The sequence below is a fragment of the Hyperolius riggenbachi genome, chromosome 6, assembly GCF_040937935.1.
Source record: "Hyperolius riggenbachi isolate aHypRig1 chromosome 6, aHypRig1.pri, whole genome shotgun sequence".
NCBI classification, from domain to species: Eukaryota; Metazoa; Chordata; class Amphibia; order Anura; family Hyperoliidae; genus Hyperolius; species Hyperolius riggenbachi.
In genome coordinates, this window is record NC_090651.1 from 217,873,852 (window position 1) to 217,888,213 (window position 14,362).

At 42.8% G+C, this 14,362-nt stretch overlaps 1 protein-coding gene across 5 annotated transcripts in view; it reads left to right on the plus strand.

Moving 5' to 3' along the window:
* The window catches only part of IGSF9B (immunoglobulin superfamily member 9B), a 176,710-nt gene extending 165,567 nt beyond the window's left edge, over positions 1-11,143 (plus strand). For 4 of the 5 annotated variants that reach the window (XM_068240421.1, XM_068240422.1, XM_068240423.1 and 1 more), the window contains 2 exons: positions 10,513-10,616; positions 10,837-11,143. In XM_068240421.1, the coding sequence (XP_068096522.1) occupies positions 10,513-10,616; positions 10,837-11,051 (319 nt within the window). In that variant the 3' untranslated portion in view covers positions 11,052-11,143. Of the gene's footprint in view, positions 1-10,512; positions 10,617-10,836 lie in introns of those variants that run through there. The other variant, XM_068240424.1, reaches the window with a different exon arrangement.
* Positions 11,144-14,362: the final 3,219 nt, after the last annotated feature.

A 14,362-nucleotide genomic window follows, 5' to 3' on the forward strand; every position in this document is an offset into this window, starting at 1 on the left:
CAAGGCCCAGTGAATAAGTTGGGATTCAGATTGGGATGTTATCCATGGGTCTGGAATATATGGACACGAACCTTCCAGATCCACAGGAAAGAAAATAGGAAAATCTTTTACAGGGCCTGGCACACCCTTCACAAGACATTTTTCAGCAATTACAAACCTTTCATGCAAACCATTTGTTGTTCTCTATATTGTCCTTCCTCCTATCAATTCAAATTTCATTTTATATGTTTGGCATAAACTGAAAAACACTTAGGCTGCATTGAAAGTGGGACGTTGCGTTGTAATGCAACGTTAGTCACAACGCAGCATTACAACACAACACAAAAAAAAGGTGGTAATGCACATTAACGATGCGTTACCGTCACATATAGTAGGTACAGTAAAGCATACAGGCAATGCAATGAAAAGTATGCTTTCCTGTACCTGGTAACGTGTGCGTTTAGAGTTAAAGCACTGCAAGCAGTGAGTTACCGTAACGCTACATGTTACAATTAGAGATGGCCCGAATGGTTTACCACCACACTTCCGTGGTTCGCGATCGCGGCGAACTGGAAACTTTTTCCAGAAGTTCAGTTTGCCCCCATAGTGCATCATGAGGGTCAACTTTGACCCTTTACATCACAGTCAGCAGGCACATTGTAGCCAATTAGGCTACACTCCCTCCTGGAGCCCCACCGCCCCTTATAAAAGGCAGGCAGCGTCAGGCAGTGGACTCACTCGTGTGCCTGCAGTGATTAGTGAAGGGATAGCTGCTGCAAACTCTCATAGGGAAAGCTTAGTTAGGCTCTTGTAGGCTTGTTAGCTTGCTCCTGGCTGATTGTTATTGCCAAAAAAAGCACCACTCAACAGCTCTTTTGAGAGCTAATCATGTTCTTGTGATCTATTTTCTTTTTTTGTGTGTGGCCCACTTGCATTGTATACAGCCCTGTCTGTCAGTGTCACCGTGCCTGTCTGTGTGTGACAGGTGCACATGTAATACCCATCACTGCATATACCTACTACCTGTTGTTCACTTCAGTGCACCCACCTACCTACGTGAACGCACACAGTGGGATATACCACTCCGTGCATACCTGTTCGAGGTCGCGCTGTCGTGATTTTGTGCGGCCCGCAACCAAAGTACAGTGTTCAGAAGAAGGCAAGTACCATCAACCCCCAATACTGTCAGGACGTAGTGGACTATTTAACACAGAACACCTCATCTTTCTCAGCTTCCGCAAGGAAGCGTTACATATCTTCCTCCTCCTGCTCTGATTCTGGCACCCCACTTAACACTCAGTCGGCTGCCACCACCAAAGTGCCATCAACCCAGGGCTCAGCGGTGTGGAAATTTTTTGTGTGTCTGCCTCAGATGAGAGCAATGCCATCTGTACTCTCTGGCTGCCACCGAAAATTGAGCTGTGGAAAGACCAAGACCCACGTAGGGACAACTACCTTACGAAGGCACATGATTACAAAGCACAAACTGCAATGGGATGACCACCTGAGGGAAAGCAGCACACAAAAGCAAATCCACACACCGCAGTGGAAGATATGCAATTATTTCTCAAAAAAGGCAATACCCATACTGTACCGTGATGTTGAAAGGCAAGTGGTGTCATCTCTGGTATACATCGTTGGGTCAAGGGACCATCTGACCACGTGGTCTGCAAAGCACGATCAGGCCTGCCCGAAGACTAAGTCAGTCCCCACACACAGCATCTCTGCCTGCACGCCGTGTGACTGCCTGCCCCAAGACTTAGTCGCTTCACACACAGCATCTCTGCCTGCAGGCCGCTTGACTGCCTTCTCCGCCACCACCAACAGGGTCCAGGGCTCCAGGCAGATTGCTGAATTTTTAAGGCCACTGCTAGCAGCGGCCGCAATAATAATTTTTCTGGTGCATGTACATGCCTGCCTAATTTTTTTGGCTGCACTGCGGCACCCAAGATAATAAGGTCGTTGCTTCATTTTGGACAGACCAAATTTGATTAGCTGGACAGTCACTGTTCTGTCATTCAGCTATCTCAGCCTGGCGACCATATGGGCTTGAAAACCTCCATGACCTGCACTCTGGCCATGGTGCGCACCAGTCCAGCATGGCCATCACTACGCAAACAGCTGTTTGCGGTGCGTTACACAGTGAGTTTGGTGTGTCAGTGTGAAGCAGTACTCTAATTACGCTCCCTGATTGATGCATACACTTGCAAGATGTTTTAAAGCACTTTAGGCCTGCAATTTAGCATTCAATGTGATTTCGACCCTTAAAATGCTTCTTTGCGTTAAATCCAGATTTTTTCCCCGGGACTTTTGGCGTCTATCCCACTCCGCCATGCCCCCCTCCAGGTGTTAGACCCCTTGAAACATCTTTTCCATCACTTTTGTGGCCAGTATACATTTTTCTAGTTTTCCAAGTTCGCCTCCCCATTGAAGTCTATTGCGGTTCGCGAAAGTTCGCACGAAACCGAACTTTCGCGGGGGATTCGCGAACCCGGTGCGCGAACTAAAAGTTGGAGGTTCAGGCCATCTCTAGTTACAATGCGACACTAACGTTGCACTGCGAACATCCCATAGGATTAGACTTTATAATGGAGCTCCGCAATGTCCCTGTGTGAATGCAGCCTCCAGTTTGCCTCAGCACACCTCACTCATACTAGTACTCCAATAGATTCTGATTGGTTGCCGTGATACTGTGTCATTGAAGAAGCCAATGGTCTTTTAGGGGATGTATCATATGCTGCCCCATTTAAAGAGAGCCTGTGCCCAAATTCTTGTGAAGTAAAGCAAGCCTATGAAAACATACATAGTGCCATGTTATGATTGGTTTATCTCTGGCTTCCATGTTATTTTCTTTGTTCTGAGACTACCTTTTTATCTTGTACTCCATGTGTATAGAGAACCCACTTGCTTCACTAAGCAGTGGCCAACTGTTACCATCTATACTTATTATACAGCTTTAGGGATTGGGGTATTGGTCTTCATTAAACCTAGAACGCCCTTTTCTGTGGAAGAGCTATAGCGGCAATCCTGGACATGAAGCGGAAAGAATTTAAGCTTATTACCCATACCAATCAGACACAGTGCTTGTTTCCTTGTTGATCAGCACCATAAAATGATAAAAGCAGAATAAAATGTTCCAGGGTAGCCATCGATTTGTGCTTCATCAGAAATTAAAGGACCACTATTGCAAATATTGTCAAATTTAAAATAGATGTAAACACATAAAAATAAAAAGTACATTTTTTCCAGAATAAAATGAGCCATAAGTTACTTTTCTCCTATCTTGCTGTCACTTTCAGTAGGTAGTAGAAATCTGACAGATACAACAGGTTTGGATAACCCATCTCCTCATGGGGGATTCTCAAGGTTTTCTTTATTTTCAAATGCATTTAGGGAATGGCAGTTGCTCAGTCCAAGTGCTAAAAAAATGTGTACAGCGAGCACAGATGCTGGCCAGCAAGATGGACTAGACCAAAACCTGTTGGTTCTGACAGATTTCTGCTACCTACAGTAAGTGACAGCAAGATGGGAGAAAAGTAATTTATGGTTCATTTTAAAGTGGAAGAAATGTACTTCTTATTTGTATGTGTTTACATGTTTTTTACATTTTACAATTTTTCGTGATAGTGGTCCTTTAAAGACATGAATTAAAAAATATGTAAACCAAAAATAAGTGAACAGTCAATTCTTTATTTTTAGCTATTGTATCTGTACATGCATTAAACTTATCAACATTAAATTCCACCTTTACTGAGAAAAAGGCAGTTTCTTCAGTTCATCTCTGTACATTGCAGAGATTAAAGGTGAAACTTATTTCAGCTTCTTCAGGGGTGTGTTCACGTTCGGCGTGCGTGTTGCATCTTTACATTTTTACATTGTAGCAGAGCACACTATCCAAACGCATTGCATTTTTAGATAATGCGTATTAACCAGCACATTACCGTAGCAATCTTCATGCTACTAAACATAACTTGCTGTGTGCACATTGCATTGTGCCCCTCTTGCAGTGTGGACAGCATGCAAAGCTTTTAGTGTGAACTTAGCTTATAGGTGCATTCACATTTATGTCTGTTGCATTGTGCAATTATTCTGTATGTGAACTCGCTGCCTATATGGTTTTATGGGCTTATTCACATCTCTGCATTTTAACAATTATTCTAACTTGCTGCATGGGGTGAGTTTTTGGATAACGTGTACGAATATGTGCACATTACAGTACATAGACATTACCCAGGCTTTAAAATATTGTGTGTGTGTTAGAACGAGCATAGTGTACATTGCCCTACCTTTCATTAATGGCAATGTGCTGCACTGCATAGTGCCCTTAAATGCATTAATGGAAACCTGCTGCACTGCAAAGGGCACTTTGATTCATTAATGTGAACCTGCTGCATTGCATAATGCATTCATGAATAGGAATCGGCTGCAAAGCACAGAACACAGGACCAAATTTATCATAGCATTACCAACAGTTTTTTTCTTCTTAAAGGGAACCTGAACTGAGTACAATTATTTAAAATAAACACATGACGCAGCTGCAAATGAATATTACATCCTTACCTCACTGTCAGTTCCTCTCAGAAGCTCACCATTTTCTTCTTACAGTGATCCCTTCCAGTTCTGACAATATTTTGTCAGAACTGAAATATACCAGTTGCTGTCAGTTATATATCAGCAGCTGTCAGTTACAACTGAATGTGCAAGGTAATGTCCATGTTTCCCTATGGCTCAAGTGGGCGATGTTACAGTTTAACAGTGTGCTGACCAGGAAGCTGTTATGGGGTAATGGCAATTTTCAAAATGGAGGACAGAGAAATCCATCGATCACAGTGGACAAATGGGACGCAGGAGAGGAGAAAGAGATTGAGGAGTATACTACATGGGAGGTAAGTATGACCTGTGTGTGGTTATTTTGACTATTTATTTTCAGTTCAGGTTCTCTTTAAACAGTTCTAACCAGCAGGGAGAACAGTTCTGCATGATAATAAGAAACTTCTTAAATTCTACTTAATAGCAGCAGTTTAGTGTGAATTTTTAAAACTGCACTACAGAAAAGTGCAAATCTATACCTAAACTGTCGCAGAATAAGAAGTGCTTTTGTAGCCCTTCTACAGATTGTGCAGCAGTGTAGGGTAGACATGATTTGTGAAGTGGTCCTCCCCCTGCTAAATTACTCACTCAGAGCCTTCTGGTATCAATGCAGCAGAACAGCAGAAGTATTGGTTACCTCAGCAACAGAAATTTCCCTGACACACTGCACTGTTTTAGGGACCTTCCTAACTTCTCCTATTAAAGAAAGATGTCTGAGACAGTTCTGCATGGATTCTAAAAACCTACCAAAATTTTGTCTCAGACACTCTTGATAACAAATGTCTTCCTGAACCTCATTAATGGGAATCTGCTGCTCTGCACAGTGCACTGGACTTTAATAAAGGGAACCTGTCACACTGCTCCTCAATAATGATCCACCACAATGCGCAGTGTGCTACATTTAATAAATTTGAATCTGCCATACAGTACATTAATTTGAACCTGTTACACTTCACAGTGCCTTGCATTTCATTAATGGGAATTTTCTGCAAAGCAAAGACTAACTACATTTTTGGAAATCTACATCACTGGACAGTGTGTTGCCTTTTATAACTAGTGCACTGTCCTTTGAATGAATGGAAGCCTGCAACATGGCACAATGTGCTGCACTTCATAAATGGGATGGCGTGGCACTGCAGAGTGCATTTTATTAATGAGAGAAAATCCCTAAATGAGCCTCTAGGACAAAAACACAGGGACACGTGATAGTCTAGTATTTTCTATATATAATACATGAAAAAAATTGGCACATATTGCTAAGCAATCTCTCACTAAATAGGCTTGTGGGGAACACCTTCACAGGGGTATCACTTAAGACCTCTTTCAGACGGGCAGCTGATAGGCGGTCAGCTGCTCTCCTGCACCGGCCAGGGTGATTGTTAGCACTCGGTACCAGCGCTAGACAGGTGACTCCCCCCATAAAGTCGCCGCTGCAGCCATGATCAGATGCGGCGTGGTAAAGCCACTGCGTGTCAGCACTTGACATGCGTGGTATTGCAACCGTTGCTATTCGGCGGCTGTACCTGAATTGCACTGACAGGTGGCAGATGTGACGCTGAACTGCTCAGCAAGCACGCAGTTCAGTTGTCTATCTGAATTGTCGAACTCCAGGTAACCATATAGTTCAGGCAAACAAAATATTGACCTCCCAACACAGGCAAACAAAATATTGACCTCCCAACAGAAGTTAGCACTAGACAAAAAAAACAGTAGGAGGCGCCGAAATATATATATATATTAAAAAGTTGAAAGCCGTGTAAAAAAAAAAAAAAAGTCCCAGAGGTGCTCAAAATTTAATTCAGGCGCATAATTTGCATGGTATTGGACCTCAGGAAGCAGGACATGGCCCACAAAATGTCCTCCGCCATTAAACATTTTCCACCCACACTTCTGGTGTACAACATCCATTATTGGCCGCATCAGCCGACTTAAGTCCAGCATGTATAAGAGGTTTAAGAACTATTGTTCTGTTTTCAAAAGTTTTTATTGAAAGTTTTCATTTAAAAATGTACAACAGTACAGTCTGAAAAAGGAACCAGAACAAGGATATAAAGGGGGGGTTACAATCCTTGTAATAGTTAACATTGTAGGAAGTAGTAGGAAGGACAGTAGCAACTTTTAATAATGTATAGCCAAAATACAATTAGGAAACAACAATATGCCATAAGATAGGATATGCCCACAGAGGGTATAAAAAGGCGGAACTATCTGGGGCAATGCAAAAGGTGGTTTAGGGGAAAGAGAGTCCAAGTTAACATTGGACTAACAAACGTGCGATCTTGTGCACCTGTCGTCCACCGATAGACAGGCCCAGTGGGAGAGGGTGATAACCCTTTGCGTTGTGGAAAAGAGAAAAGAGTGAACAGGGAAAGAGGAGAAGAGCAAGGAGAGACTAGAAGAAGAGACAAGGAGGGAACAGGGGGTCCACCTTACAGTCGAGATATCAAAGAATCCTCCATAGAGGGATGTTCCAATTGGATCCAGCGATCCCAGATTTTTTCAAACTTTTTATGGTTGTCCTTTAGGATACTGGTTAACTTTTCGTTAACCATGAGCGTGTTTATTCTGGATTTTACTTTGTTAATAGAGACAGAGGGTTTCTTCCAATTGCGTGCTACCAGATATGCAGCATATCTCCAGGTAGTCTACAACCTCGGAAGCAGAATGGATTTGCTGATGGAAAGACTTTAGCAACACGAACTGGGACTAGGTACCAACGTGTCATAATTTTATAGGCTGATTTCACTATATGTAAATTGCAGGAGCAGCTAGAAATTCTGTACCAAACATCGAAACAATCCTTCCTATCCTTAATGGTGGCAAGATCAGACTCCCATTTTGAGGCATATGCGAGTGGTGCAGGGGATGATGGCCGTGAGAGGAGAGCTTAGACCGTGGATAACAAGCCTCTAGTATTAGGAAGGGAAGGTAAATATTTTCATAAGGTGTGTTAGTGAGAGGGAGGTTTCTATTTCGAATTAGAGAAAAGATCCGATGTTTAATTTGTAAGTAGCTGAAAAATTCTCTTGGGGGAGCTTGCTATTTCTCTTGTAAATCAGATCAAGAGTGAATGTCACTTGAAGTAAGTAAATGGCTAACTTTAGAAAGGCCTTTTGTCTTCCACCAAGAGAACGCTGCTGGGTCGTCTTGATCAGGAGGGAATAAAGGGTTATTGACTAGGGGTAATAGAGGTAAAAAGGGAGACTGTAGGTTAGTTGAGTAGCGAACTCCATCCCAAACTTGGAGACAGTGGACCATCGGGGGGCTTAGGGAGGAAGGTCTCATTTTTAGGGGAAGCCAAAGAAGAGTGCTAGGAAGAAAGTGTAAGAACTATTGTTCTAAAGCAGGGGACCCCAAACATTTTTGGTCAAGGGCCGAGTCAACATACTTCAGACTGCTAGAGGGCCAACACATACAGTACATAAAATGATTGAATCTACGTATTGATTCCCCCCAATCATGCCCAGAGGAGAACTCCAAGCAGCAGCCATTCAATCATGCGGCGTCTGAAGAACGTCTTTGTGCACCAGACAGTGAAGCATACCCAGGTGACAACCTGCCGTCCAGTTGGACAGCAGTGTCACCAGATACAAAATTGAATTGGAAGCCAGCGAATGACTGCTCACTGGCTTCTGCAGTATGTGGATGGGGTGTGCCAGCACTGCTATTCTATATGCAGGCCGCCGATATTTAAAGGTGCAGTGGGCCACATCTATCAGTTATACAGTTTGTGCTTGGGGGCCAGTGAAAAAGCCTCGGAGGGCCGCATTCGGCCCACAGGCCATAGTTTGAGGAGGACTGTCGTAAATGTCAAGACTTAGGTGGGAATTACCCCTATAGTGTTTCAGTCTATGCCTTATTAATGAGCAACCACCTCACTATACCGTGCTCTGGACAAATACACTTCTGGGGGTTTAATGCACAATTGTTTCTAAAGGCCACCAATAATGCTGATATGCAAAGAAAAAGAACTCCAAATCTCATCTTCACAAAAAGACACTGGGTTAAAGCAGAAAGCCAGAGCAAGGTTCCCCTCAAACAATTTTATTTTCTATGCATTTTAATAGGAAAAAGAGGAAATAATTGAAAAAAAACATTTCTCGGTTTTACCTGTTCCAGTATAAAAATTGCTAATGTAGATAAAAAACACAGTTTGTTTGGCTATTTCTACCGTTTATCACAAGATTTAGATTATGTTCCTGTCACAATTTGCATATTCCCTGTAAAAACTAGTTTTGGGCAACAAACATTTATCTGTAATACATAGACGTCCGGAACACAAAGGATTCCATAGCATATGAGGAGGCAGGGAATTAGGAGGGAAACACAGCCAATCTGTAGACCAGAGCCGGTTCTAGAAGGCACATATGAGGGGGCAGTCAGAAATGTGAAGGGGGCATCATGTTCAAGCACATTTTTATTTATCAATGTTAGTGCGGCGCGCGAAGCATGGGTGTGGTCATGATGTCATGTGGGCAGGGCTAACTGTAATGTAACACATAACAGTGAGGCGGCAATGCAAGAACTATTACCTCCAACACATAAAATGCAACAGCCATTATCTCCGACACATGAAATGCAAGAACTATCACCTCTGACACGTGAAATGCAAGATCTATCACCTCTGACACATGAAATGCAAGAACTATCACCTCTGACACATGAAATGCAAGATCTATCACCTCTGACACATGAAATGCAAGCAGTGCAGCAGTGCTTCACCACAAAATAATCATAACACAGCAATGATTCACCATAAAATTATCATAATGTGGCCAGCGTTTCACCATAAAATAATCATAGATGAAGTAGTACAGACAGGCAGGAGAGCAGTGTCTCATGTACAGCTTAGCGACATGTAAGATGGGACACGCACCCTGCTCTCAGTGCACCCAGGATAACAAACCCCCGTGTTCCCAGCCTCTCTTCAAAATACAGATTGGCCTTGGACTTGCCAGCCCATCCATCACTGTTATCTAGACTGCATCAGCGCTCTGCAGGAGATTCCTGGGATGGATCTACAACACTTGAAAAGTTGAAGGACCTCGCTCCCCTGCCCTCTGCAAGCTGTCTCCTCAGCGCCTGTTTCCCAGTGATTAACAAAACTACATATTTCAGTCAGGCGCTGAGGAAACAGCCTGCAGAGGGCAGGGGAGCGAGGGCCTTCAACATTTTAAGTGTTATAGATCCATCCTGGGAATTTCCTGCAGAGCGCTGGTGCAGTCTAGATAATAGATGGGCTGCGATTGTTCCTCTGCCCAGGCGGGACACAGGGGGGGGGGGACACGCGGAACAAGCCCCCCAAAATCGTGAAGGTCGGACACTTGGGAGATTTGCGCTCTGCCCGATTGAGGGGGCAAGACATTTATTTGAGAGGGCCCTGCCCCCTCTTGCCCCACGCTAGAGCCAGCTCTGCTGTAGACCTGTGCACTGGAAGAATTCAGATCTAAGATGAACAGAATAAAGCCATATGATTGCAGACATTGAAAGGTCACCTATCTAAGAGCAGTTTAGAAAACTAAGGTCTTAAGATACTGCAGTAAACAAAAACCGTTATTGATAGCTAGTCATCCCTCACTGGTTTTACTTTAGGAAACTAAGGTTGGTTTAGCTACTTTGGGGTCCCTGTGATGTACTCTTTCAATTACTTTATTGATCAGCCCTGTGTGTGTTGAATGTAGATGGATAGTCCTTCAATAATAAGCAGATGTAAAAGTGCACTTGTTTCATCCTTCCAGCAATTGTTGTTTGTAGTTATGAGAATGTGGATTGGGGGTTTATAAGCGCCTCAGCCTTACTGCCTGCTGTATGGGCACGGAAGAATTTACATGATATGTATTTGAGAGCCCCTCCCTGCATGCCATGGTGGAGAGGTTTGCAATTGGCAGAAGAGGACTTATTGTTTTCTGTATCTCACTGACCTCTGTTATGTCATCCATGCAGGCTTGGGTTAGCTGCTGTACCTGAGAGGTCTGAAGTCATAGATGATCGCATCCATAAGCCCAAAAAGTCTAGCAAGGGCAGATCGAAGTCCAGGAAGCATTCTGGTAAGAGATTAAAAAATCCACCGGTGATTCCAAAAACCAATGTATATTACTGCACAAGGGAAAAATATACTTATCTGCATGGCTATTTATTTCATACTTTACTTATTCAGTAAAGTTTTGGTGTTATTTGTGTTGCACATACAACAAGTACATAGCATGATTATTTTGCTTAGAACACAGTCAAAATAAGAGTTAATGCACTGTCTGCTTTTACCATCAGATGGATCCACCTCGCAGGTCCTCCAGCAGGCCACAGCCATGTACACGGACACTCGCTGCATCCGTAGGAAAAAGCGTCCAGTTCGACAAGACCCCATATCTCGCCTGTCTGCTTTGAGGGATGAGATCTGCCACCGTTCCCTGTCTGATGACCGGGCTGCCATACTGACCAGCACCGAGCCTGAAGACTCCAGCGGCCATGCCACCCTTCTGTGATCATCCTTAGAGAGAAGTCTGGCTTCCAGGCCTCTTTCTGTCTCTTGGTGCTGACACTACCCACCCTCCTTCCGATAAAGCGCGAGCAGCAAGTTGTGCGTTCATTCCTACCTCACCAACAATGTGTGTGCGGAGGAGAGACTAAGCCTCACATTGGGGCACTGTACAGTGTTACCACAGCTGGATGGGGGGCACATACTGGTCATAGCTTGGCACTATGTATCATGTGACTTTAGCACATGTGGCAGTTCTGAGAACAAGGCCACGTCTCAGTTCAACACAACCAATGGTGTTTTCTATGTGAACGTACCGGAGAGTAGTGGCTTGGATCAGACTAGGTGCATCATGCTATGTGTGTACATTTATACATGACCTGGAGTGTCTGTATATATGTATGCTCACATGTATGTACCTGCAAATGGATGCATCTTGACTACACGGTACATAGAGAGAATATATATATATATAGATCATATAATATATTTTACCGTGTAGGGACTGTACTGACTTAGATGTTTGTATTACGGGGGGTGGATACCACTTGAAGCTGCTGAAATTGGCATTGATGTAGTTTGTACTACCAGTTCATGTGTGATAAGATTATTCTTAGGTATTTATTTTATTAGCTTTTTCTATACCTGGCTCTCCAGATGCTCCCTCTTGTACTGTATCCCTCTTTTCTTACTCTGCTTCCACCTCCCTCCCCTCCACCCACCAAAGGCACAGAGGAGTGCACCATCCCAGAGAGGACTGCTTCCTGTTGTTTTGGAAGGTGGCATGTCTGCGTGTTGGGTGGAGACAGGTTGGAACAGTCTAAGCACATGAAAAAGTAGTACAAGCCACTTATGTAATTACTTTTGTTGGTCTTTATTTTACTTGAAGGCAGTTTTTATTATTTGGTGATGATGAAGAAGCCCAGGGCTGGCCTTGTAGAGTGGGCACCCCTGTTTTATTTAGTGTGCGGTCCTACTCTGTAGAGTGGGCAGGTATACTTTGTTTAGTGGGCGGTCCTGGGACCCTTTCCACACAAGTAGCATGTGAGGTTCACTCTAAACTGAGGTATTGTGGTAGCTCAGATGCTGTTTGTGAAGATTTGAGGTAATAATGTTGGGTATCGTGTAAGCAATAATTTATAGAAACTGCTGCAGTTATTTATTTATTTTTTATTTATTCCCTACTCATTCCTATACCTCCTTACCCAGATTGGATAGAAAGTGAATGTCCTGATGTCACCAGATACTGTAATATGTAGGTACTAATATGATTTAACACTGTAACAGCTCAGTGTTTTGTTAACCAGGTGACTGGAAACATAGGGAGATGATGTGAACCCATATTAGTGCCAATAATGGGTGAAAGAAATTCTATTCCTCTTATCGGCACAGGAAATAATCTGTCTTCTGGTCTGTGGGGCTGTTTCTGTTGCTGCACAGGTTTGTGCAAATTAGCTTGATGTGAATGGGAGGAGTACTTGTGTACACACTAATCTGGTAGCCCTATTCTGGGATGACCTGGAATGCACCAGCCTTACTAATGACATCACAGTTCCTTATTTAACTAGACCTCCTTCTACGAGATGGCTGTTTTAGATACCCTTAACACAGTTTAAAATGTTCATTGTATTTCATAGTACGACATAAGGCTTTTACTTTTAGGTTTGCTGTGTATATTTATTTATTGGATGAGAGTGCAATAATGACACTGTTTTCCCATATGTATTTATTATCTAACACAGATTTAAACGGGCTAATCTGTGTAAGAGCAGCAGATGCCTCAAGCACAGTGCTTATCATGATCCTTCTCTTAAGCTTGGCCATACATCATACCTTTTGAGCAATGGTGTGTAGTTTTGCTACATACATGAAAAATAAGAAGCAGCAGGCTGGAAATACTTTAAAAAGAAATGCTGTCATACGACATGGAAGTGGTAAAACTGGACAATCAAGATTGTATGGTGTATGACCAGCTCAAGTAGGGATAATTACTGCAGGCAGTCAGGGGGGGGGGCAAATTTAAAGCAGATCCGTTAAAAAATATTAGCAGAGTGAATTGTCTGGGGGAGATGATCAATCTGCATATTGCCTTTCGCCAATGTATGGTGGGCATTCCGCTGATTTCTCACCTCATTTGTATGGGGCTACCATGAAATTGTCTTCATCAGATGAATCCATATTCTCCTTCCTTCCCTTCAGACTGTTCATGCTGTATCTAGTATATAGTAAAGTTTTAAATTAGCTGATGGACAGTTTGCACTAGTAGGAGGATCAAGCTTTGAACATTTCACAAAAAGTTTGACATGAATGGTGTTTACGAAAAATAAGCACTTCTGATATGATGGTTTTGATTGGCATAAAATATAAATATGGTCAGATAGTTGTTCCCACTAACTTTAGTGGCCATTTATTATAAGGACCCAGATTGGTTGGGAATTCTCTGGTCAGTGGCTGGACATTGATGGGAGGCTTTTGGTGACAGACACATAACAGTCTGTCTTCCATCTGATCCTGTCTTATCTATCCATTTATTACCATACTAACTACCCTAATAAACTGTAGTATTAATCAGCACCGGTCCTCAGCCGGTAACCAGCAATAATGTATCTTCCATGTTATCTGTCCAACTGCTGGTGCTCGGAAATAGATCGTTACTTGTTGAATGAAGATGTGAAAGGTTATGATGAGATTATGAGGAAGGAATGCTATCAGAGTGAACTGACCACTATCCTGCCATACTTTGGAAAAGAGATTGGATTGCAAGTTTAACTTCTTCCTTATCAATGTGTGCATGTTTGGCCAGCAATTCAAGTTACTGACTTACTGGCAGCAGAACGTATTTATTTGACATGGTCCGGAAGCATTCGGTCTATATGTAAAGATGAATGAGACATGGACCACTTTAGAAAATATCTGATGTGTAATCTATCCAGGGAGTCTAATAGACTTACCCAGCTCTACAGTATATGTACATCATTAAGGACTCAACTTTGATGCTTGGGAAATGTTCCTTATTTTATTTATGAGCATCATAGCAAGTAACATAAGGAATATTTTCGTCATCAGGTTTGAATTCTAGACACCTCATTCACTGCACCAGAAGCTTTCAGTCTGATGGCCTAATCACAGCTACTTTTTACGGATGCTGGAGGAATGGGCATAACATTTTCTGGTCTTAAATTTCCAGACAAAAATTCTTTTTATTCTTTTTACCAAAGTGTTTCCTTTTGTCTGGTCTAATTTGGATTCATGATAAATGTTCTTGTCCGAATGGTTTCTGTCCATAGACAGTTCTGTGATTTCACTGCATACAGTTTT